The sequence below is a fragment of the Leptonychotes weddellii genome, chromosome 14 (genome assembly GCF_054177405.1).
Source record: "Leptonychotes weddellii isolate Sample4059 chromosome 14, ASM5417740v2, whole genome shotgun sequence".
NCBI lineage: Eukaryota > Metazoa > Chordata > Mammalia > Carnivora > Phocidae > Leptonychotes > Leptonychotes weddellii.
This window is the reverse complement of record NC_138382.1, coordinates 59,986,681-60,012,264: the sequence shown is the minus strand read 5'-3', so window position 1 is coordinate 60,012,264 and position 25,584 is coordinate 59,986,681. Positions and strand designations below refer to the sequence as shown.

Sequence of the window (25,584 nt, the reverse complement as noted above, 5' to 3'; positions counted from 1 at the left end):
AGTACATTTCTGCCTCTTGTCCTAAGATTGACCTTCCACGTTTACCTTTTATCAAAACACTAGGCTGGAAGTTTGCAGCTGTTTGCCCAAATAAATAAAATGATAACTTGTTTCCCATTTTCCTTTTCATCCTTATGTGTCTTCTCTCTTGGTGAGAAGCTCAGGGGAAAGGAAGAGTCATTGAAATCCTAAAATCCTCATAGAATGTTCCCCTTTGATTCTTCTTAAATGTAAATTTTTAAATGCAATTACTGAATGCACTAAGATAAAATTTTTGATCATTTTTAGTTGAAAACAGAATTAACTGCTGATGCAGATTTCTACTTTCCATTGCTCTTATTAAATTGCAGCTATTTACATATCTAGTATGCTGCTCTTTTAAGGCTCTTAGACGGTTCTTTCAAAAGGGAAGAGCTAATAATTCACTGGGGAGCTCTCTCATAAAGCTTCCCACATGCTCATTAGTTGGCTTCCACTCAATGTGTGAATCAAATCACTGAAAATTGTATCTGAAGATTACTCCGCCCATTCTCAAAGAATTTTTCAATATTATTCCAGAAATATGCTAATGAATTTACAGCAAATTCATCCTGAGATATGTCCTTCTGTGGCATCATTATAATATTGATGGGCCATTTTTCCTTGGAATTATGGAGTAGGACAATTTGTCTTATAATATGTATGGCCTGATTTTAAATAATTGACTGCAGTAGCGTTCCCAGTGTCTCTTGAATGAGAATGCAAAATGTCACAGAATAAAATTAAATATTCCAGCATTTTAGATTTGTGCCAATACCAGTTTTCCTGCTTTGGTAGCCAACATTTATAGGATGGATGTATGTCATCATCTGTATAAAACTTTATCATTTTTTGAAATGATTTTTTTTTTGAGAGAGAGAGTGTGTGTGTAAGCAGGGAGGGGCAGAGTGAGAGGGAGAGAATCTCAAGCAGGCTCTGCGCCCAGTGTGGAACCCAGCTCAGCTCAGGGCTCGATTTCACAGCCCTGAGATCATGACCTGAGCCAAAATCAAGAGTCGGACGCTTAACCGACTGCGTCACCCAGGTGCCCCAAATGATTCTTTTAAACAAATAAGCAGGTGAAATATGTTCTGCAGAAATTGTAACACACCTTCAGTCTTCTAACGTAAGGAAATAATGCAGCAGTTGGATCAGAGACCAGTCATAGTTCAATCTAGGCAATAGCTAACAATTCCTTACTTTTTGTGATTTGGAATATATATACCTCTTTAGCATCTTCAAAGACTAACTTTTGTATTTTGGAAGATAGTTATTTTTAATAAACCTCAATCCCTATCTTTACTGAGCATTTTATCTAAAGTACTGGCTTTGGTTCCACATCTTGAAACCACTCCGTGTACATTTCTCTGCACCAGCGAAATGCCAGCCCATTCAAGTGTTCATAGCTTGGTCCTGAGGTTCTCCTACAGATAGATCAGTAGAGCTAAGTGGGAGGCTTCAGTGAAAGATCCCAGCCCTTCACACATCTCCTGACTGAGAAATGATCGCTCATGCTGGCGCAGGGAGACAGGCATTTCAGCCAGCTCAGCCTCCAGTCTGCACTTCTTTCTCATAAATGAACATGATTCCGAGTGTGTTCCTCTCAGAATCATTCTGAGCCTATTCCAATAGGTCTGTCGTCCATTTTCAGTTGTGGTACCCAAAGCTGAATGCACAATGATACATGCAAGTTAGAATGTGGCAGAGATAAAAATGCCACATCTTGGGGCTGACATATACACACGTACAGAGGTAACAATTTATTTTATTTCTCTTCTTCTCTTTCTAAATAAATGAGTTTCTAGAAATGCAGTCACCCTTTCAGGATGCCGCCATTGACTCATTCAACTTAATTTCAATGGAACTCCAAAGTCTTTCATATTGGCTGTCACTAAGCCAGGTTTTCCATCTGTGCAGTTTTTCTTCACTGTGTATATGCAGCACGTTCCATCTTATCTTTGTTGAATATTACCCTGTAAGATTAGAAACATTGAGCTGGACCATAAACAGTTCCCCACCCTACAGTTACGTGTTGCTTATAAACTGATGGACGTAGGAACTAAGGATAGTTTTATGGCATTCACAAGATATGAAACTCCCAACGAGGCTACTTCTATAAATCAGTACTCTTTGGGTCATCCAGTTAATAAACCACTTAAATATCTTTCTGTCCCAGAGACATTTTGTCTGTTAAAATCTTACGAGAGTCCTTGTAAAAGAACCTGTCAGGAACCATTTCCTGTGCCTCCCATATCTCTACCCATCAACGATCACGACCTGTCAAAACACACAAGATCCTAGTGATCACAACTTCAGGGGTCAGATGCCATTCCTAACTATTTGTAAGTTCCCAGAATGCCCCAGCCGTATCACACTCCAAGCTCTTTGTTCATGTTACTTCTCAGTCTTGAGTGATTCCTTTTCTACTCTTCTTCTCTCATGACTCCTCTCAAAAGCCATTTCCACAGGGAAGCCTTTCCTCCCCTTTCCATTCTTGAGGTAGAATTAATCATTTCTCCTTTAAGCAACTACTGTAGGTGTGAAAGGGCCTATAATGCACCTGGCAGTGGGTGGGGTAAGGAGGGCGGGATGGACACAGGTGTGTAAACAAGCAAATGCATGAGCATTGCATTGTGCACCAAGGAAGTGGCTCTAGCCCATAGCATGGTCCTTGAGAATTATGTAATTCTCAAGGACTAAATGTTGATTGGGAGTCATAAAGAAAAGTCAAGATCTTAGGTTAGGTTCTAAGAAATTATGGGTAGTGATGAAAACGCATTCTTTAAATTCATTTATTCATAATATATGTATTTAGTGGTAATCTTCCATTACTTTACAGAAGAACTTTGCTATGATTTTTCATTAGGGAAGAGTAGTTGGTGGAGATTTTCTTTAAGATCAGGGGTCAGAGACCTAACAAAGTGCTGCCAAATTACTATACACAATTTTTGTATCCTTAAGAGGCTTTGAAGAAGAAGGAACGTTCTGGAGGCAGATGCTTCTACCTCAGAGTAGCTGGGCCCATGAAATAAAGGGAGCATTTTATAGATGGTACAATGGATCCTAATAAATCAGGGATGTCTCAGGTGTTGTTTGTGAACTTCCACCAATGAAATACGCTAGCAGCATCAAGGGGCCCATGAAAATAATGATGCATGGTTCAAAGTGTGCAGAGGATGTAAATTGTGCTATAAAAATATAAAATATCAGGAGTCTCTATAAATGGAACTTATACTCAGAGCACATTCTACACAGGAACAGTAGAATCTGGGCACTCAGACCTGGATAATGGATTTTTTAATAATAAAATTATGCCTTTAGCATATTGTCTTTATATACCTTCCTATATCCTCCTAGACAGAAGCCATCTAAAAACTTAATAAGTTTGAATTCTAATAGGAAGAGCAGAGCTTATCCATAACAATGAATTGCAGCAGACCCTAATTAGAGACTGCACATAGTTGTCAGGGATGTCTGTGAGTATTTCAAGACGACTTCTGTCCATAGCAGGATAAATGGCCCTAGGTAGGGTGAATGCATAAGTCTCTGCTGATGCTCTACCATTTTCTCCTTGATCTTTCATGAATCTGGCCAGTGAGGGGGACAAACTCCAACCTCTCTATCATAGCAGATTCCTTATAAAGCTAAAAGGGACCTTAGGAGAAATGTTTGCTAACTAATGACTTAAGAATCTTTGCTGAAAGGTGGGTCAAATAATTTGTACTAGGTGACACTGCAATGCAGTTTCCACAGGACATCTGCAAATTATGATCTGCCTCATTTTAAAAAAGAGAAAGGGAAGGCAACAGCAATGTCATGGAAAAGGGTAAGTATTGGAATCTTGTAAATCAAATTTAGTTTTTTAACTCGGCTGCTTGCAACTGTGTGACTCCAGACAGGTCTCTTAGCCTGTGGAACCACCATTCACTCATCTGTAAAATGAAAAAATTAATATGTCTAAACAGGATTAAATTAGGTGCCTAGTTATTTTGGTCCCCTTATCCTTCATTAGTATCAAAATGACAGACGACTCAGGTGTTAGACATTCCTTTAAAATTCTGTCATCTTTCTCTTCAGTGAGAAAGCGAGAATCAAGTTAAGAATGACTCACATGTAATTATTCTAATACTACATACTGTAATATTTTGTTCTCCTTCGTTGAGAGAGCACTTGAGAATAATTTACAATTTTTGCAAGTCATCAATCTGTCACCCTCTGTGGGAAAATATCTGTTAAATGCATAAAGAAAGCCTGAGAGTTATTAAGCAAAATTGATTCATACTTGCAGAACACTGCTCGAAATGCTAACACTTGGTTGGGTAAGAGTTTAGGAAGCCCTGGAGACTAAAATTACAATCATTGCTTTAAATTTCACTGAATACAAGTAAGTGCATGAGTTATGTGTGGGCTACATATGGTTCATTAGTGCTTTTGTTTCAAAGACTAGTGATAAAATCAACCAACTAAAACCATCTATAGACAGATGATGTTTTAAATTTAAACCGAGTCATTTTTATTTTTAAAGAAATGTGCAACAATTTTTAGAGGTCCTTAAATAGCAAAAATTTTAAATCCACTTCCCTTTCTAAACAAGCATTATATTAATATCAAGAGGTATTTCTATATCTTAAATGAAGGTCATTTGATCAGTAAGCTCAGTATTTGAGCAGTAAATATTTTCTTTTCTTTCCAGGTTTTTATTTAAATTCCAGTTAGTTAACATACAGTGTAAATTTAGTTTCAGGTGTAGAATTTAATGATTTAACACTTACCTACAACACCTGGTGCTCATCACAAGTGCACTCCTTAATCCCCATCACGTATTTAACCCATCCCCCCCGCCCACCTCCCCTCTGGTAACCATCGGTTTGTTGTCTATAGTTAAGGGTCTGTTTCTTGGTTCTCCTCTCTTTTTTTTTCTCCCCTATGTTCATTTGTTTTGTTTCTTAAATTCCACATATGAGTGAAGTCATATGGTATTTGTCTTTCTCTGACTTATTTCGTTTATCATAGTACTCTAGCTCCATCCATGTCATTGCAAATTGCAAGAATTCATTCTTTTTATGGCTGAGTAATATTCCACTGTATATGTATACACCACATCTTCTTTATCCATTCATCAGTTGGTGGACATTTCGGCTCTTTCAATAATTTGGCTATTGTTGGGTAAATACACAGTGGTACAATTGCTGGATCATAGGGTAGTTCTATTTTTAACTTTTTCAGGAACCTCCATACTATATTCCAGAGTGACTGCACTAGTTTGCCTTTCCACCAACAGTGCAAGAGGGTTCCTTACTCTCCACATACTCGCCAATACTTGTTGTTTCTTGTGTTTTTTATTTTAGCTATTCTGACAGGTGTGAGGTGATATCTCTTGTAGTTTTGATTTGTATTTCCCTGATGATGAGTGATGTTGAACATCTTTTCATGTTTCTGTTGGCCATCTGTATGTCTTCTTTGGAAAAATGTCTATTCATGTCTTCTGCCCATTTTTTTGCTGGATTATTTGTTTTTTGGGTGTTGAGTTACATAAATTTTTTATATATTTTGGATACTAACCCTTTATCAGATATGTCATTTGCAAGTATCTTCTCCCAGTCCATAGGTTGCCTTTTAGTTTTGTTGATGTTTCCTTCACTATGCAGAAGCTTTTTTATTTTGATGTAGTTCCAATAGTTTATTTTTGCTTTTGTTTCTCTTGCCCTAAGGGACCTACCTAGAAAAATGTTGCTATGGCTGATGTCAAAAAGACTACTGCCTATGTTTTCTTCTAGGAATTTTATGGTTTCAGGTCTCACATTTAGGTCTTTAATCCATTTTGAATGTATTTTTGTGTATGGTTTAAGAAGTGGTCCAGTTTCATTCTTTTGCATGTTGCTCTCCAGTTTTCCCAACACCCTTTGTTGAAGAGACTGTCTTTTTTCCATTGTGTATTCTTTCCTGCTTTATCAAAGATTAATTGACCATATAATTGTGGGTTTATTTCTGGATTTCTATTCTGTTCCATTGATCTATGTGTCTATTTTTGTGCCAGTACCATACTGTTTTCATGACTACAGCTTTGTAATATAACTTGAAGTCTGGAATTGTGATGCCTCCAGCTTTGCTTTTCTATTTCAAGTTTGCTTTGGCTGCTTGGGGTCTTTTGTGGTTCCATAAAAATTTTAGGATTGTTTGTTCTAGCTCTGTGAAGAATGCTGGTGGTATTTTGATAGAGATTGCATTAAATCTGTAGATTGCTTTGGGTAATATGGACATTTTAATAATATTTGTTCATCCAATCCATGAGCATGGAATGTTTTTCCATTTCTTTGTATCCTCCTCTATTTCTTTCATAAGTGTTCTATAGTTTTCAGAGTATAGATCTTTTACCTCTTTGGTTAGGTTTATTCCTAGGTAGCTTATGGTTTTTGGTGCACTTGTAAATGGGATTGATTTCTTGATTTCTCTTTCTGCTGCTTCATTAATGGTGTATAGAAACAACAGATTTCTGTACATTGATTTTGTATCCTGCAACTTTACTGAATTTGTGTATCAGTTCTAGCAATTTTTTTGGTGGAGTCTTTTGGGTTTTCTATATAGAGTATCATGTCATCTGCGAATAGTGAAGTCTGACTTCTTCCTTACCAATTTGGATGCCTTTTATTTCTTTGTATTGTCTGATTGCTGTGGCTAGGACTTCCAGTACTATGTTAAATAATAGTGGAGAGAGTGGACATCCCTGTTTTGTTCCTGACTGTAGAGGAAAAGCTCTCCTTTTTTTCCCATTAAAGATGATATTAGCTGTGGGGTCTTTCATATGTGGCCTTTATTATGTGAGGTATGTTTCCTCTAACCCTACTTTGTTAAGGGTTTTTATCATGAGTAGATGTTGCACTTTGTCAAATGCTTTTTCTGTTATCTACTGAAAGGTCTTATCCTTTCTTTTATAAAAGTGCTGTATCACATTGATTGACTTGTGAATATTGAACCACCCTTGCAGCCCAGGAATAAATCCCACTTGATTGTGGTGAATGATTCTTTTAATGTACTGTTGGATTCAATTTGCTAGGATTTTATTGACAATTTTTGCATCCATGTTCATCAGGGATATTGGCCTGTAGTTCTCTTTTTTAGTGGAGTCTTTATCTGATTTTGGTATCAAGGTAATGCTGGATTCATAGAATGAATTTGGAAGTTTTCCTTCCTTTCCTATTTTTTGGAATAGAGAAGAATATGTATTAACTCATCTTTAAATGTCTGGTAGAGTTCATCTGTGAAGACATCTGGTCTTGGACTTTTGTTTGTTGGGAGTTTTTGGATTATTGATTCAACTTCTTCGCTGATTGTTCAAGTTTTCTATTTCTTCCTGTTTCAGTTTTAGTAATTTATATGTTTCTAGAAATTTACCGTTTCTTCCAGGTTGTCTAATTTGTTGGCATATAGTTTTTCATAGTATTCTCTTATAATTGTTTGTATTTCTGTGGTTATTTCTCTTCTCTTATTTGTGATTTTATTTATTTGAGTCCTTTGTCATTTCTTTTTGATAAGTCTGGCTAGGGGTTTATCAACTTTATTGATTTTTTCAAAGAACCAGCTCATGGTTTCATTGATCTGTTCTATTGTTTTTTTTTAGTTTCTGTATCATTTAGTTCTGCTCTATTCTTTATTATTCCCTTCCTTCTGCTGGTTTTAGGTTTTTTTTGTTGTTGTTCTTTTTCCTCACACCCTTTAGGTGTAAGGTTAGGTTGTTTATTTGAGATTTTTCTTACTTCTTGAGGTACGCCTGTACTTGCTATAAACTTCCCTCTTAGGACCACCACTTTTGCTGCATCCAGCAGTTTTGAACTGATGTGTTTTCATTTTCATTTGTTTCCCTGTATTTTTTTATTATGTTTTGTCACCATACAGTACACCATTAGTTTTTGATGTAGTGTTCCATAATTCATTGTTTGTGTATAACACCCAGTGCTCCATGCAGTACTGCCCTCCTTAAGACCCATCACTGGGCTAACCCATCCCCCGACTCCCCTCCCCTCTAAAACCCTCAGTTTGTTTCTCGGAGTCCATAGTCTCTCATGGTTAGTCTCCCCCTCTGATTCCCCCCATTTATTTTTCCCTTCCTTCTCCTAATGTCCTCCATGCCATTCCTTATGTTCCACAAATAAGTGAAACCATATGATAATTGACTTTCTCTGCTTGACTTATTTCACTTAGCACAATCTCCTCTAGTTCCATCCATCTTGATGCAGAAGTTGGGTATTCATCCTTTCTGATGTCTGAGTAATGTTCCATTGTATATATGGACCACATCTTTATCCATTCGTCTGTTGAAGGGCGTCTCGGCTCTTCCCTGTATTTTTTATTTCTTCTTTTAGTTCCTGGTTGACCCATTCATTGTTTAGTAGCATGTTATTTAACTTCCATGTATTTATGGTTTTTCTAGATTTTTTCTTGTGATTGACATCTAGTTTCATAGCATTGTGGTCAGAAAAGATGCATGGTATGACTTCAGTCTTTTTGAATTTGTTGAGGCTTGTTTCGTAGCTTAATATGTGATCTGTTCTGGAGAATGTTCCATGTACACTTGAAAAGAATGTGTATTTTGGGGATGGAATGTTCTGTTAAAACCATTTGTTCCAGTGTGCCATCCAAAGCCATTGTTGTTGATTTTCTATTTAGAATTTCTGTCCATTGATGTAAGTGGAGCATTAAAGCCCCCAACTATTATTGTATTATTTATCAGTTAGCTCCTTTATGTTTGTCATTAACTGTTTTATATTTAGGTGTTCCCATGTTGGGGGCATAGATGTTTACAATTGTTAGATCTTCTTATTGGATAGTCCCCTTTATAATGACATAGTGCCCTTAATCTCTTGTTACAGTCTTTGGTTCAAAATATAGTTTGTCTGATACAGATAGCTACTCTGTCTTTCTTTTGATGTCCATTTGCATGATAAATGATAAATGTTTCTTCATCCCCTCACTTTCAAGTTGCAGGTGTCTTTAGGTCTAAAATGAGTCTCTTATAGGCAGCATATAGATGGGTCTTGTTTTCTTATCCATTCTGACACTGTGTCTTTTGATTGGAGCATTTAATCCATTTACATTCAGAGTAATTATTGATAGATTTGTATTTAGTGCCATTTTATTACTTGTTTTGTCATTGTTTCTGGAGATTTTCTCTGTTCCTTTTTGTCTTTGTCACTTTTGGTCTTTCCTTTCCACTCAAAGAGTCCCCTTTAATATTTCTTGCATGGGTGGTTTAGTGGTCATGAACTCCTTTAGTTTTTGTTTGTCTTAGAAACTCTTTATCTTTCCTTCTACTCTGAATGATAGTCTTGCTATCATTGGGTAGAGTATTCTTGGCTATAGATTTTTCTCATTTAGCACATTGAATATCATGCCACTCTCTTCTGGCTTGCCAACTTTCTGTTGAGAGATCTGCAGATAGCCTTATGGGTCTTTCCTTGTAATTTAGGGACTTCTTTTGTCTTGCTGCTTTTGGATTTTTTCTTTATCATATATTTTGCAAATTTAATTACAATGTATCTTGATGTTGGCCTACTTTTGTTGATTTTGATGGGCGTTCTCTGTGCCTCCTGGATCCGGATGTCTGTTTCCTTCTCCAGATTAGGGAAGTTTTCGGCTATTATTTCCTCAAATAAATTTTCTGCCCTCTTTTCTCTCTCTTCTTCTGGGACTCCTATGACATGAATGTAATTACATTTGATGGAGTCCCTGAGTTCTCTAAGTCTATTCTCATGATCCATAATTCTTCCTCTCTTTTGTTCTGCTTCCTTATTTTCCATAATTTTATCTTCTATTTCACTAATTTGTACCTCTGCTTCTTCCAGCCTGTGTTCATTACATCCGGTCTGTTTCCAATCTGTTATTGCATTTTTCATTTGACTGTTTTTTTTTAACTCTTTTATCTCTGTATTAAGGGCCTCCCTAAAGTTTTCCATTCTTCTCTCTAGCCCAGTAAGTATCCTTATGATTGTTGCTTTAAATTCTCCATCAGGCATATTACTTATATTTGTTTCAGTTAGATCTCTGACCATGACCTTATCTTGTTGCTTCATTTGGGTTGAATTCCTCCATCTTGGCATTTTGTCTAAGTCTCTGTCTTTTGCTGTGTGTTCGAAAAGCCTGTTATGTGTCCTGGTTTTGAGAGTAATGGCTTTTTGAAGAAGTGGTCAAGTAGTATCCAGGGCCTGGCACTTCAGGTGTGTGCTGTGTGCACTCTGCTGCTGTGTTTTGGCTGCTCTGTCCTTCAGGCCAGTTGTCTGCAGAGGTTCTCCTTGCCTGCATTGGGCAGTGTTTGATCCTTGGCCAGAGTGCGGTGAGTTTTAACTAGGTGTGCTCTGCTGTGCTTGTTAAATGAGACCTGATACTACTTCCACTAGAACTGAAGCCTCGCAGAACTCTGGCTGGGAGACGTGGTGTGGACAGGGGTTTCTGCTGGTCTTCTGGGGAAGGGGCCCGCCGCACTGGCCCTGAGACACACTTGTCCAAGAAGGGCAGTCCCAGCAGAGCACAGGGGTTTGGGACCTGGTGTAAGCAGGTCAGGCAGCCAGTGTCGGTACTGTACTGTTAACCGCAAGTGGCTCTGCGTTTATGCTGAGGGGCAGGGGAAGGAGAAGGCACCCGCCAGCTCTTTTGTCCCTGGAGAGGCAACTCTGCAAATGCCACCTCTCACAGATGCTCTCTAAGAAGAGCGAACTGTCTCCGCATGTCACCTGGGCATTCCTCAGATGATGCCGTCTGCCCCCCACCCCGACCCCCAGGCTGCTTGCTTGCCTTCCCTCCAGGAGTAGGGCAGTGCCTCAGGTCTCTGTACCAGCCAAGCCTGCCAACCTTTAAAACTCCAGTCTTCAAGACCCACGGGTTGCAAAAACTCATGAAAATCAACCCCTCTCATTTTCCCAGCAAATGGCTGTGGGGAAGTGTTCTCTGTGTGCATTCCCCTGAACCCTCCTTTTTCTCTCACCTTTGTCCGAGACCAGGGCTCCCACCCCTCCACAACACCCACAATCCTCTCCCCCACACCATGTCTCTGCACTTACTTGTTGTGGCCCCTTCTCTCCCTCTAGTTGTGCAGTTTGCTCTGTCCATCCTCAGTTGATTTCTTGGGTATTCAGAGTGATTTGATAATTATCTAGTTGTGTTTGAAGGATGACGAGCCTGTAGAGTTCTCCTACTACACCTCCATCTTAATAAATATTATTTTAAAGAATAACAATTAAAAATAGTCATTGTTGGAAAGAGTAAAAAATAAATAAAAACAGAATTATGAAGACGCAAACACCTTTTCTCAAATATTATGCTCAGTTATTGTTCCTTTCCTCCCAATCTCATAGCTATACCCTTGCTGGTCCTGACACCATTGAATGCCTGGCCAATGGCAAATGGAATGGAAGTAACCAGCAGTGTCTGGCTGTCTCCTGTGATGAGCCCCCCAACGTGGAACATGCCTCTCCGGAGACTGCCCATCGGTTATTTGGAGACATTGCCTTCTACTATTGCTCAGATGGTTACAGCCTGGCAGACAATTCCCAGCTCTTTTGCAATGCCCAGGGCAAGTGGGTTCCCCCAGAGGGTCAGGCCATGCCCCGTTGTATAGCTCATTTCTGTGAAAAACCCCCATCTGTTTCCTATAGCATTTTAGAATCTGTGAGCAAAGCAAAATTTGCAGCAGGGTCAGTCGTGAGCTTTAAATGCACAGAAGGTTTTGTACTGAACACCTCAGCAAAGATTGAATGTTTGAGAGGTGGGCAGTGGAACCCTTCCCCCATGTCCATCCAGTGTATCCCCGTGCGGTGCGGAGAGCCACCAAGCATCACGAATGGCTATGCAAGTGGATCAAACTACAGTTTTGGGGCCATGGTGGCTTACAGCTGCAACAAGGGGTTCTACATCAAAGGGGAGAAGAAGAGAACCTGCGAAGCCACAGGACAGTGGAGTAGCCCCACACCCACATGCCACCCTGTGTCTTGCAATGAACCGCCTAAGGTGGAGAATGGCTTTCTGGAGGTAAGAGACTAATGAGTGAGTGGCCCGTGGCTTTCATCACTGACAGCCAGCCCCCTGTGGCTAACCTGGAATTCAGAAGCAGGACACTGAACAGATTAACTGTTGAAAAACACAAGTGGCTAGACCTATAGGTAGTGAATATTGGAGAGAAGTTGATAGAGATCAGTAATCCTTTTAATGTATAGCTTTCTACCTTCTGCTGGCATGTAGACATTTGAAGTGCTTTGCAGCAATACCTTAGCCCTAACTATGAAGTTAGAATGAGCCAATTTTTCATATAATATTGTTTTTCTTTGTAGAAGAAGTTATTCCAAGATGGATGTATATTTTATAGAAATCAAGGTCTAATGGAACTTAGAGAGATCTAGTATCATTTCTAATTTTTAGACAAAAGATGAGGTGAATCATCCATTCACTATAATGCAGTTATTACAGTTCTCTTTCAGTGGACCTAAAGGTAGTTTCACCAGGACAAAGGGTTCTATCAGATCCACACATATTTTCCTTTCACATTAGTATGTGCCTAATCTATTTCCCCAAATCAAGGGCTATTTTAAAAAGACAATATTCTAATTAAACATTATGTAAAAACCCACACATACATAATACCTTTTCTCCTTTATATTCTAAAACAACAGTAAACACCTTCTGTTTAACGCCTTTGCTCCAATGTAGTAGTGTTCCATTGGAAGAGAGTATATATAGATAAGGAGGCTTTCTTCATTTAACAAATATCTCTGAAGCTCTTACTAGGTGCCAGGTAAGCATTGGAGAGCTAGTATTTAACAATACAGATTAGGTCTGTGATGGCGTGGCGCTTACATGTGTGTGGGGTACCCAAGAAATAATAAGTAAACAAAACAAAGAGTTACATCCACTAGAGCAAGAAGTTCACTATAGCAGGCAAGCTAGACTTTTTACCGTGATAATCTTTTGAACATTTGCATAACTAACTCATCTTTGGTAGTGCCTAAAAATGACCTGTAATCATATTAGTCACTTATTTATTTAAGTGTTGAGATCATGAATATTAACTTTTGCTTTAAAAGATAAAATAATTTCCCATCTTTATAGCAGCAATTTTAAAAGTATGTTAAGAATGAACACAAAACTTTGTACTCTTAGGAATATAACCATGAAAAATATTTTATTTGCTTTTTTTGACAACATTAACAAATGTAGGTTGTATGCGTATGTTTCTTTCTCTGTGGTTAAAGCAACAAACGAGAGCATTGCTTTGGTGAGCAAGATGTTTTTGAACTTACTTAGTAATTTATAATTTTGGGGAGTAGTCTACCAAATCATCAATTTAAAGCTATTGATCTTTTACTTATTATAGGCTCAGCCTTTTGGTAGGCATTTCTGCAATAGGGATTACCTAATTTGACCTGTCCTTTTCACTTACTAAAAATAGAATAGACCTGATTGAAAAAAACATAAATCTTTATTTGCTTATGTCTTAACTGATTTGTTTTAACATAGGCATTTTAGTCTATTTTTTTATTACTATTCAATGTATTTAGTTAATTATATTATTTGTTATACAAATTATACTTAAGTGTTTTCTCCCTATTATACAGCATACAACTGGCAGGATCTTTGAGAGTGAAGCGAGATATCGGTGTAATCCAGGCTATAAGTCAGTTGGAAGTCCTGTATTTGTCTGTCAAGCCAATCGCCACTGGCACAGTGAATCCCCTCTGTCGTGCGTCCCTCTCAACTGTGGAAAACCTCCCCCGATCCAGAACGGCTACATGAAAGGAGAAAATTTTGAAGTAGGGTCCAAGGTTCAGTTTTTCTGTAATGAGGGTTATGAGCTTATCGGTGATAATTCTTGGACATGCCAGAAATCTGGCAAATGGAATAAGAAGCCAAACCAGAAGTGTGTGCCTGCCAAGTGCCCAGAGCCTCCCCTCTTGGAAAACCAGCTCGTCCTGAAGGAGTTAGCTACTGAAGTAGGAGTGGTGACATTTTCTTGTAAAGAAGGACATGCCCTTCAGGGACCCTCTGTCCTGAAATGCTTGCCATCACAGCAATGGAATGATTCTTTTCCTCTTTGTAAGATGGTTCTTTGCCTCCCACCTCCCCTCATTTCCTTTGGTGTCCCCGCTCCTTCTTCAGCTCTTCATTTTGGAAGTACTGTCAAGTATTCTTGCGTGGATGGATTTTTCCTGAGAGGGGATCCTACCACCTCCTGCCAAGCTGATGGGACATGGAGTTTTCCACTGCCAGAATGTGTCCCCGTGGAATGTCCCCACCCTGAGGAAATTCTCAACGGCATCATCGATGTACAAGGTCTTGCCTATCTCAGCACAGCTCTCTATACCTGCAAGCCCGGCTTTGAGCTGGTGGGAAATACTACCATCCTTTGTGGAGAAAATGGTCACTGGCTTGGAGGAAAACCCACCTGTAAACCCATTGAGTGCCCAATGCCCAAGGAGATTTCAAATGGCAAGTTCTCTTACACGAACCTACACTATGGGCAAACCATTACATACTCCTGTGACCGAGGTTTCAGGCTGGAAGGTCCCAAAGCCTTGACTTGTTTAGAGACAGGTGATTGGGATATGGATGTTCCATCATGCAGTGCCATCCACTGTAATCCCCCACAACCCATTGAAAATGGTTTTGTAGAAGGCGCAGATTACAGCTACGGGGCCATGATCATCTACAGCTGCTTACCTGGGTTCCAGGTAGCTGGTCATGCCATGCAGACCTGTGAAGAGTCAGGATGGTCAAGCTTCATACCAACATGTGTACCCATAGACTGTGGTCTCCCGCCTCATATTGATTTTGGAGAATGTACTAAGGTGAAAGATGGTCAGGGATATTTTGGAGAAGAAGAAGATATGATGGAAGTTCCATATCTGACTCCTCGCCCTCCTCACCATCTGACAGCAGGGGCTAAAACCGGGGAAAGCACAAAAGGATCTCCTACTACACATTCAGCAAACTTTCTATATGGCACCATTGTTTCATACACCTGCAATCCAGGATATGAGCTTTTAGGGAGCCCTGTGCTGATGTGCCAGGAAGATGGCACTTGGAATGGCAGTGCCCCATCCTGCATTTCAATTGAGTGTGACTTGCCCATTGCTCCTGAAAATGGCTTTTTGCATTTTACAGAGACGACCATGGGCAATGCTGTACAGTATAGCTGCAAACTTGGACACGTTCTGCTGGGCTCCGACATAAGATTTTGTCTACAGAACAAAGAATGGAGTGGTGTTTCTCCAAGGTGTGAGGCCATTTCGTGCAAAACACCAAATCCACTTATGAATGGCTCCATCAAAGGAAGCAACTACACATACCTGAGTGTGTTGTACTATGAGTGTAATCCTGGGTATGTGTTGAATGGCCCCGAGAGGAGAACGTGCCAACAAAATAAAAATTGGGATGAGAATGAGCCAATTTGTGTTCCTGTGGACTGTGGGTCACCTCCAGTCTCAGCCAATGGCCAGGTGAAAGGAAATGAATATACATTCCAAAAAGAGGTTGAGTACACTTGCAATGTCGGGTTCTTACTTGAGGGAGCCAGGAGTCGCGTCTGTCTTGCCGACGGAAGTTGGAATGGAACCACCCCCATCTGTGTGCCCATCAGATGTGCCACCCCACCGCAGGTGGCGAATGGAGTGATGGATGGCCTGGACTATGGCTTTGGAAAGGAAGTGGTGTTCCACTGTCAGGATGGCTACATGTTGCATGGTGCTCCAAAACTCACCTGTCAGTCCGATGGCAACTGGGATGCAGAGTTTCCTTTCTGTAAACCAGTCAACTGCGGCCCTCCTAAAGATCTTCCCCATGGCTTTTCTAATGGCTTCTCCTTTTATCACGGGGGGCATATACAATATCAGTGCTTTCCTGGCTATAAGCTCCATGGAAGTCCTTCAAGAAGGTGTCTTTCCAATGGTTCCTGGAGTGGCAGCCCGCCTTCCTGCCTGCTTTGCAGGTGTGCCACGCCAGTGATTCAAAATGGAGCTGCCAATGGGACAGATTTTGGCTGCGGGAAGGCAGCCCAGATTCAGTGCTTCAAAGGCTTCAAGCTCCACGGAGTTTCTGAAATCACCTGTGAAGCCAATGGCCAATGGAGCTCTGGCTTCCCATACTGTGAACACGCTTCTTGTGGTTCCCCCCCAACGATACCAAATGCATTCATCAGTGCGAGCGGCTCTTGGGAGGAAAATGTGATAACTTACAAATGCAGATCTGGGTTTGTCCTACAAGGCAGTTCAGATCTGGTTTGTACAGAGAAAGGGACATGGAGCCAGCCTTATCCAGTCTGTGAGCCCTTGTCCTGTGGACCCCCACCATCTGTCGCCAATGCAGTGGCCACTGGAGAGGCACACACTTTTGAAAGTAAAGTGAAACTCAGGTAAGACCATGGCTCTAGTGTCTCCAAAGGGTGCAGACAGGAGGATTGTAAAATAAAAAGTGCTAGGTCAAGAATTAAGCTAAGTGGGAAAATACCATCTCTGGACTGCTCTCCAAAAACTGAAGCTTTTATTTATTTTTTTTATTTTTTTAAAGATTTTATTTATTTATTTGAGAGAGAGAATGAGAGAGAGAGAGCATGAGAGGGGGGAGGGTCAGAGGGAGAAGCAGACTCCCTGCCGAGCAGGAAGCCGGATGCGGGACTCGATCCCGGGACTCGAGGATCATGACCTGAGCCTTCGGATCATGACCTGAGCCGAAGGCAGTCGCTTAACCAACTGAGCCACCCAGGCGCCCTATAGCAAGATATCTTAAGTAGACTTCCAGCCTATGCTATTTGAACAAACTAAACTATTTGATGCACAAATGGTGACTTTTTGCTGTAAAGTTATCTATAATGCATTATTAAAAAGAAATAAGAGAATATGGAATAAATTTATAAGTTAAATTTTTATTGGAATAAATGCCCATAAGATATCTCAACCCTCTAAATCAATTTAGATTTTATTCACGTCTCTGAAGGAATTATGGATTATCCTTCACATATTGGCTTCTTAGATTTTAATAATTCAGTTACTCTTCTTAAACATGTCTATGGTGAACATCTTAGCCCTACCTTCATTTTCTCCTAATTTCAGTAAGGAGGAGACCCAAGGGAGTATCATCAGTGATAAGAAATGAAGGGTAGTTGATCATGCACTGAGAAGAAAAACAAAAATTATCCCTTGCTTTTGAAATACATCTTCAGTTTTCTCTTCAGATGTTGATGTGTGACATATCTTGAGAAATCACAGTATCACCTGCTTCTCAAGAGCCCCCCATTTGTTATGCCATGTCATATATTGATTATGTTTCAGATCTTTACTTGTGGTAAACAGATTACAAGTTTACAAAACCTGTGACTCCTACCTAGCCTGGTGATTTGTGAAATTGAAAAAATATATCCACCTAATAAATGTTAATTAGCTAAATGGTTTAATTTAAAAGGCAGTGTAGTATAGTAGTGAAAGCGTGGATTCTAGAACCAGACTCCCTAGGCAGGAATCTCATCTCTATTACTTGCTGGGGAAGTTATTTAGTGTCTCTGATGTCAGTTTCATCATCTGCTAAATGGGAATAAAGATAATAATCATACCTGCTCATAGGGTTCACATGAGAATTAAATGAATTAATATTTGTAGAACACTTAGAACAGTGACTAGAATTTAATAAGTGCTATGTAAACATTTGCTGAATAAATAAATGCAAATTTTAAAAAATCATAGAGTATTTTAGAGCCAGGTTGATTTGAGTTTGAACACCAATACTGTTGTTACATAATAGTATCTACTACTCAGGATTAACAGAAATACCCTATATAAAGGACTTAGAACAGTGCTTGGCATAAAGTAGATTCTCAATAAATATTAATTGTCATATTCTTACTAGTATCTGAGTCTGTTTTGTGCTTTGTCTAGAATTTTTTGAACTATTAGCTATTTTCAGAATAAAAGTGAATTCAATATTGATATTATCCACAACAAGGGTAAATAATGTCAACAACATTTAAATCAACTTTAGGCTTGGCTAATCCTTAATGTGGACAGCTAAGGACTGATCTGCTTGTCATTTGTTATGTTGGTGTTTTTGCACGGCAATGCCGTTCCCTTGACATTCAAATCAGTTTCAATATATCACATAAAATGTCTACTGAGCTTTGTAACAGCATCTTAAATCCAAGAATAAGTCACCAACTGTATTGTACTCTCTTTAAGGCACTTATTTTGCTTTTCCATTGTAGGTGTCTGGAAGGTTATGTGATGGATACAGATATAGATACATTCACCTGCCAGAAAGATGGTCACTGGTTTCCCGAGAGAATCTTCTGCAGCCCTAAAAAATGTCCTCTTCCAGCAAATATAACACATATACATGTTCATGGGGATGATTTCAGTGTGAATAAGCAAGTTTCTGTGTCATGTGCAGAAGGGTATATCTATGAGGGAGTTAACATATCAACGTGTCAGGTAAGATTCTCTGTCCTAGAACGTGTATGTGTAACTCATTTATATATATTAAATGTGTGTGTGTGTGTCTACAGCAGTATCTGACTATCCTGAAAAGAAAAAAATGTCTCAAGTTTCCAACTGTGTCAAGAGTTTGAGGAGTTTTTTGGTAGATATATTGTAAAACATAGCTTTCTTTTTAATATTCCCATTTTTAAACTAAGAAAATGCCAAGAGTAGGTGAAAAGTGCCAAAGTGAGATAAAATGTTAAAATATCTATAACAAAATATTCATGAAAAATTAACCATAAGTCAGATGGTCTACACATAAATGTAGTAAAGAGTGTCCTTGTGTGGGAAATGAGCCCTGTCTGATAGCAAATGTTTCCAGTCTTAGTAGAAAAACCAGAGGTTGCAGAAACAGACAGTAACTTAGATCAAATCCTGTCTCTGCTACCTACTACTTGTGTGACTTTAAGAAAGTCACTTAAAATGTCTGAGCTTCAGTCTCCTTATTTGAAAAAATGTGTATAACAATATATGTCTTGTATGGTCGGAATGAGAAACTAGAGAGTAAACAACCTAGATCAGCACCATAGAGAGCAGATATCCCTAGCACACCCTCTTCACCAGAGAAAGAAAAATAAAATGAGTTATCGATATATTCTTCTGTTGCTGGAGTTGGGGGAGGGAGGAGCTGAAAGGGGGGACAGGCTGCATGGTATAGAAATGACTTTTACCTTAAACATTCCTTTGAACTCCATCGCTAATATTGACAGGCTCTGTGACGACCTATTCCCCCCCTTTATTTGTAAATCTGTAATTGGAAGAATGAAATTATTTAATGTTTATAAAGCATCTAGTACATACCTGACATTTAGTAGGGACTCAAGAACTATTTCATAGTCCTCCCGGTTTTCCATTTATAAATCATGCATACTCAGTGATTCATTGCTACCAAACCTAAAAACAGGAACATCGCAGGAAGCAGGTCAGATGACTGTCAGAGTTACTGCGCTCTCAAAATTGGTATCATTCCAGATGGTCCCTTCTAGATTTAGAGCTGAAGCAGTTTGAGGGACAACTTTTTCAAGGACCCTGAGCTGTTTGAAATAAACTTACAGGAAGTTTGTCCTGTAGGGACATGCTCAGGGAATTAATTCAACGTTCCTCCAGAGCTTGTCTGGGTTGGGTGTGTGGACAACTGGGTGCTCCTCCGTGTGCCTTGTAGGACCCTGACGTATTGGTGACTATGGGTTTGGTTTATTTTTGGAGTCGATAATTTATTTTTGACAACCCTCATCGCTTTCTCCACATAAGGTATGACCCCTCACACAAACCCCACACAAATGAGTTTTGGGTTGAATTCTGTTCTAAAAGGTAGAATAGACCTTTTCTAAGTGCTTAAATGCAGGAATTGTCTAAAACTATGTTCAGTGCCTAGAAATATTTTATTTTGATACAACAAAACGATTCTGTACTTCATAGAACAAATAAATGGATGAGAAGATCAATATGAATTTTGAAGAATGAATACTGAAGGAGTTCTGGCCCTTCCTGAAATTAAGACATATTACAGAATTACAAAGGTCCTATCAGTGTGGTTTGGTATAGATTCAGCAGACAGGAAAATGAGGGGAATGGAAGAAATAAATCAAAAGTACATCCTGATAAAGGAATCATCACAAATGGGAGAAAGGAATCATTAGTAAACAAATTATTCTGGTATAGTGAAGTAACCATTACAGGAAAAAACTAAAATATGCCAAAACAGTTCCAGGATATATCAAAAGAAACCAATACCACATAGTTTTTAAAAGTTAATAGTAATGCCCAGAATAATTTATGTAGAAAGATATGTTTATTGAAGCATTATTCACAGTATTGAAAAATTAGATGCAACTTATATTTCCGACATTAGGGGAGTGGTTAATTATGAGGCAGGCACATATATAAAATTAATTCTGCCTCAAATGTGGAATAAATGTCCTGTTTTATTTTATTTTTTTATTTTTTTTAAAGATTTTATTTATTTGTTTGACAGAGAGAGAGAGTTAGCGAGAGCAGGAACACAAGCGGGGGAGTGGGAGAGGGAGAAGCAGGCTTCCTGCCGAGCAGGGAGTCCTGATGCGGGGCTCGATCCCAGGACCCTGGGATCGTGACCTGAGCTGAAGGTAGATGCTTAACGACTGAGCCACCCAGGCACCCCGCCATAAATGTCCTGTTTTAGACTGTTATCCAGCTCATGCACCATTTCCTCAAAGAAAACAGAAAAATATTAGCAAGAGAATAATAGTCTTCAGGAGAAACATCTGGGTATGCCTCACTTCACACAAATAGATGATGAAAGATGTTAACTCTGAGTGGGGCGGGGGGCGGGGGGAGCAGTAAAGTGAAATGTAAGGACACATTAGTATCAGTCATGGAATATTTGTGTCAACCTTCCAGTCCTCCTTCATCATAATGAAAACATACTTCTTGGTGTTCTTGATTTTTTTAATGGATTCTATTAGGAACAAAATATTTGTTTTATGTGTGTGAGAAATGTCTAAAATTGTTCAGCAATAACTGAGAAGGCCATCTAATAATTAGTCTGTGTTTTTTTAAGGCCACAGGTAATACATATCAGAAGTAGAACCAAATTCTAGGTTCTTTTGACCATCATTTTGGGGATTATTCTTCTATGCCAATATTTGCCAATTTCTTCATTCATATGTATTAATTCCTAAATGTAATTTCTTTTTTTTTTTAAGATTTTATTTATTTATTTGAGAGACAGAGAGAGAGAGAGCATGAGAGGGGGGAGGGTCAGAGGGGGAAGCAGACTCCCCACCGAGCAGGGAGCCCGATGTGGGACTCGATCCCAGGACTCCAGGATCATGACCTGAGCCTAAGGCACACGCTTAAGCAACTGACCCAGGCAGGCACCCCTAAATGTAATTTCTAATCTGTCATTTGTTATTTAGCTTGATGGCACCTGGGAGCCACCATTTTCTGATGAGTCCTGCAGTCCAGTTTCTTGTGGAAAACCTGAAAGTCCAGAACATGGGTTTGTGTTTGGCAGTAAATACAGTTTTGAAAGCACAATTATTTATCAGTGTGAACCTGGCTATGAATTAGAGGTAAGTGAATAAGTTGGTTAACTAGAATTAATTTGTTTTTCCAATATACTTGGGAACATTTTTAGTATTAACACCAATTTGTTTCACTGATTTTGGCCCTAAAAGATTTTTTAAACTTTGTTACTGTATATCCTAACATTCTCCAAGAAATATTTAAAGTGACTTATAATTTTAAAAAACAAAGTAAGTCTCAAATTCAAAAAATCAGAGCCATGAAAAAGAAGAGGAAGCTGGAATACTAGCCACAAGACTGATACTGTTACTTTAGTTGGTCATTTAAGCCTGTGTTTTGGCCTCCTGTTAATCCTGCTGTGTAACAGGGCAGTCCATCTGTCACTGTGGGGAGAAGACCATAGGGATTTAGGTATACAAACTAAGACTTCCTCAAGCAATGGGTTTAAATACCTTGGAGGGTTCTTGGTTGAGATGCCAGGTTGACGTATGACAAGTGTGGCCTGAAAATCCTCAGAGCAGTTCTAACCAAATACCAAGTTAGGTTTCAAGACCACTCCTGGTCTGTAGTATTAAAACCCCATCAGCAACACCTGTGTCTCCCTATTTACTTTGGTGGGAAGGCTGCAGTTGATTTTTTTTAAGTTGTTTTTTTTTTTAAATCACCCAGTGCTCATCATGATGAATGCCCTCCTTAATCCCCATCACCTATTTCACCCATCCCCCCACCGACCTCCCCTCTGATAACCATCAGTTTGTTCTCCATAGTTAAGAGTCTCTTTCTCGGTTTGTTTCTCTCTCTTTCTCTTTTCCCCTTTGTTCGCTTGTTTTGTTTCTTAAATTCTGCACATGAGTAAAATCATATGGTATTTGTCTTTCTCTGACTGACTTATTTCACTTAGCATCCATGTCATTCCATCCATGTCATTGCAAATGGCAAGATTTCATTCTTTTTATGGCTGAGTAATATTCCATTGTAATATATACCACATCTTCTTTATCCATTCATCAGTTGATGGACACTTAGGCTACTTCCATATCTTGGCTACTGTAAATAATGCTGCAGTAAATGTAGGGGGGCATATACCCCCTTAAATTAGTGTTCTTGTATTCTTTGGGTAAATACCCAGTAGTGTGATAGCTGGATCGTAGGGTAGTTCTACTTTCAACTTTTTGAGGAACCTCCATAATGTCTTCCACAGTGACTGCACTAGTTTGCCTTTCCACCAACAGTGCAAGAGGGTTTCTTATTCTCCACATACTCACCAATACTTGTTGTTTCTTGTGTTTTTTATTTTAGCTATTCTGACAGGTGTGACATGATATCTCATTGTAGTTTTGATTTGCATTTCCCTGGTGGTGAGTGATATTGAACATCTTTTCATGTGCCTGTTAGCCATCTGTATGTCTTCTATGGAGAAATGTCTGTTCATGTCTTCTGCCCATTTTTAATTGAATTATTTGTTTTTTGGGTGTTGAGTTCTTTATATATTTTGGATACTAACCCTTTATCAGGCATGTCATTTCAAATATCTTCTCCCATTCCATAGGTTGCCTTTTAGTTTTGTTGATTGTTTCCTTCACTAGTACAGAAGCTTTTTTTTAAGATTTTTATTTTTAAGTACTCTCTGCATCCAACATTTTTCATATCCTGATTGTTTATATTTCTGTGGTGTTGGTTGTTATTTCTCTTCTCTCATTTATGATTTTATTTATTTCAGTCCTTTCTCTTTTCTTTTTTGATAAGTCTGGTTAGGGGTTTTTTTCTGATGTAAGTATTGCTACTCTGGCTTTCTTTTGACATCCAGGTGCATGATAGATGCTTCTCCATCTCCTTACTTTCAATCTGCAGGTGTCTTTAGATCTAAAATGAGTCTCTTGTAGGCAGTTTATAGATGGGTCTTGGTTTTTCATCCATTCTGTCACCCTCTGTCTTTTGATTGGAGCATTTAGTCCATTTACATTCAAAATAATTATTGATGGATATGTATTTATTGCCATTTTATTACTTGTTTTGTGGCTGTTTCTGAAGTTTTTCTCTGATTCTTTCTTATCTAATTCTCTCATGTTTTGCTGATTTTCTTTAGCAATACATCTGGATTTCTTTCTCTTCATTCTGTGCATATTTATTAGTGGTTTTTGATTTGTGGTTACCATTAGGTTTGTATATAACATCTTCTGCATATAGCAGTCTAAATTAAGTTGATAGATATTTAAGTTTGAACCCATTCTTTCCTCCTCACCTCCCCACATTTTAGGTATATGGTGTCATATTTTACATCCTTTTATTTTGTGAGTTCCTTGATTGATTTTTTACAAAAATATTCATTTTTATTGCTTTGTATTTCCTACCTTCATTATGTCATTTTTGGTCTATCCTTTCCACCCAAAGAGTCCCTTTAATATTTCTTGCAGGGCTGGTTTAATGGTCATGAAATCCTTTAGTTTTTGTTTGTCTGGGAAACTCTTTATCTCTCCTTCTATTCTGAGTGATAACCTTACTGGATAGAGTATTCTCGGCTATAGATTTTTCTCATTTAGCACTTTGAATATATCTTACAACTCCCTTCTGGCTTGGAATGTTTCTGCTAAAAAATCCACTGATAGCCATATAGGGTTTCCTTTGTATGTAACTGTCTTCTTTTGTCTTGCTGCTTTTAATATTTTTCTTTCTCACTATATTTTGCCATTTTAGTCACAATGTGTCTTGGTGTAGATCTGCTTTTGTTGATTTTGTTGGGGGTTCTCTGTGCCTCCTGGATCTGGATATCTGTTTCTGTCCCCAGATTTAGGAAAGTTCTCAGCTATAACTTCTTCAAATAAATACTCTACCCCCTTTTCTCTCTCTTCTTCTGGGACTCCGATAATATTTGGAGTATTAATATTAGTATAATATTATGCTAATAATACCATAATATTATTATGTTTGATGTAGTCACTGAGTTCCCTAAATCTGTTCTCATTTTGCATGATTTTTTTTTCTCTCTATTGTTCAGCTTGATTACTTTCCATTACTCTGTCTTCTGTGTCATTATTTCTTTCCTCTTCTTCCAGCTTGCTGTTACTTCTGTTAAGTATGTTGCTTATTTTGTTTATTGAGCCTTTTATCTCTGCTATGTTATTCCTTATCTCTGTGTTAATGGTCTCACTGATGTCCTCCATTCTTTTGTGAAGTCTGGTGAGTATCCTTATGATCATTGCTTTAAATTCTCCATCAGGCATGTTACTTATATCTGTTTTGCCTAGATCTTTGGATGTGGCCTTGTCCCATTCTTTCATTTGGGACAAAATCCTCTGTCTTCTCATTTTATCTAACTCTCTGTGCCTGTTTCTCTGTGTTAAGAATGCTATGTCTCTTATTCTTGAGGGTAATGGCTTTATGAAGAAGAGGTCCTACAGTGCCCTGCAGTGTAGTGTCCCTTGTTCCCCAGGGCCTGGTGATTCTGAGAGTGTCTCCACTGTGTGTTGCATGTGCTCTGCTTTTGTGTCCTGGCTGCTTTATCCTTCAGGCCAGTGGTCTGCAGAGGTTCTCTTTGCCAATTGTGGACAGTGTTTGTCTCTGGCCTAAATGTGGCACATTTAACTAGGTGTGCTCTGGTCTGCTTGTGAAATGAGACCTATCACCACCACCACCAGAACTGAGGCCTTGCAACACTCCCAGGTCAGGAGGTGCAGTGTTGGCAGGGGTTTAGGCTGGTCTTCTGGAGTAGGGAGCCCACTGCACTGGGACTGAGGCAAGTGTGACTGGGAAGGAGGGTTCTTCTGGAGTGCAGGATGGCAGCATTGGTATAAGTAAGTTAGGTGGTGAGTGTCCGCACTGCGCTGGTTTCTGCAGGTAGCCCTGTGCTTCTGCTGAGGGGGGCGAGGAATGGTGCCTGCCAGTTCCTTTGTTCCCAGAGGGGTCTCTCCATCAATGCTGCCTCTCTGAGACACACTCTGAGATGAGCAACTAACCTCCCCACTGCATGCCCCAGGCATTCTTCAGATCACTATGTCCATGCTGTATGTCTGGGGATGTTTGCCTGCCTTCTCTCTAAGAACAACTCCAATGTCCTCCA

At 39.1% G+C, this 25,584-nt stretch overlaps 1 protein-coding gene across 1 annotated transcript in view; it reads left to right on the top strand.

The window, feature by feature from the left end:
* Window positions 1-25,584, top strand: part of SVEP1 (sushi, von Willebrand factor type A, EGF and pentraxin domain containing 1) — a 176,449-nt gene that overhangs the window by 125,772 nt on the left and 25,093 nt on the right. The window contains exons 37-40 of the mRNA XM_081804083.1: window positions 11,364-12,036; window positions 13,617-16,408; window positions 18,248-18,473; window positions 21,419-21,574. Coding sequence (XP_081660209.1) covers window positions 11,364-12,036; window positions 13,617-16,408; window positions 18,248-18,473; window positions 21,419-21,574 — 3,847 coding nt within the window. The remainder of the gene's footprint in view (window positions 1-11,363; window positions 12,037-13,616; window positions 16,409-18,247; window positions 18,474-21,418; window positions 21,575-25,584) is intronic.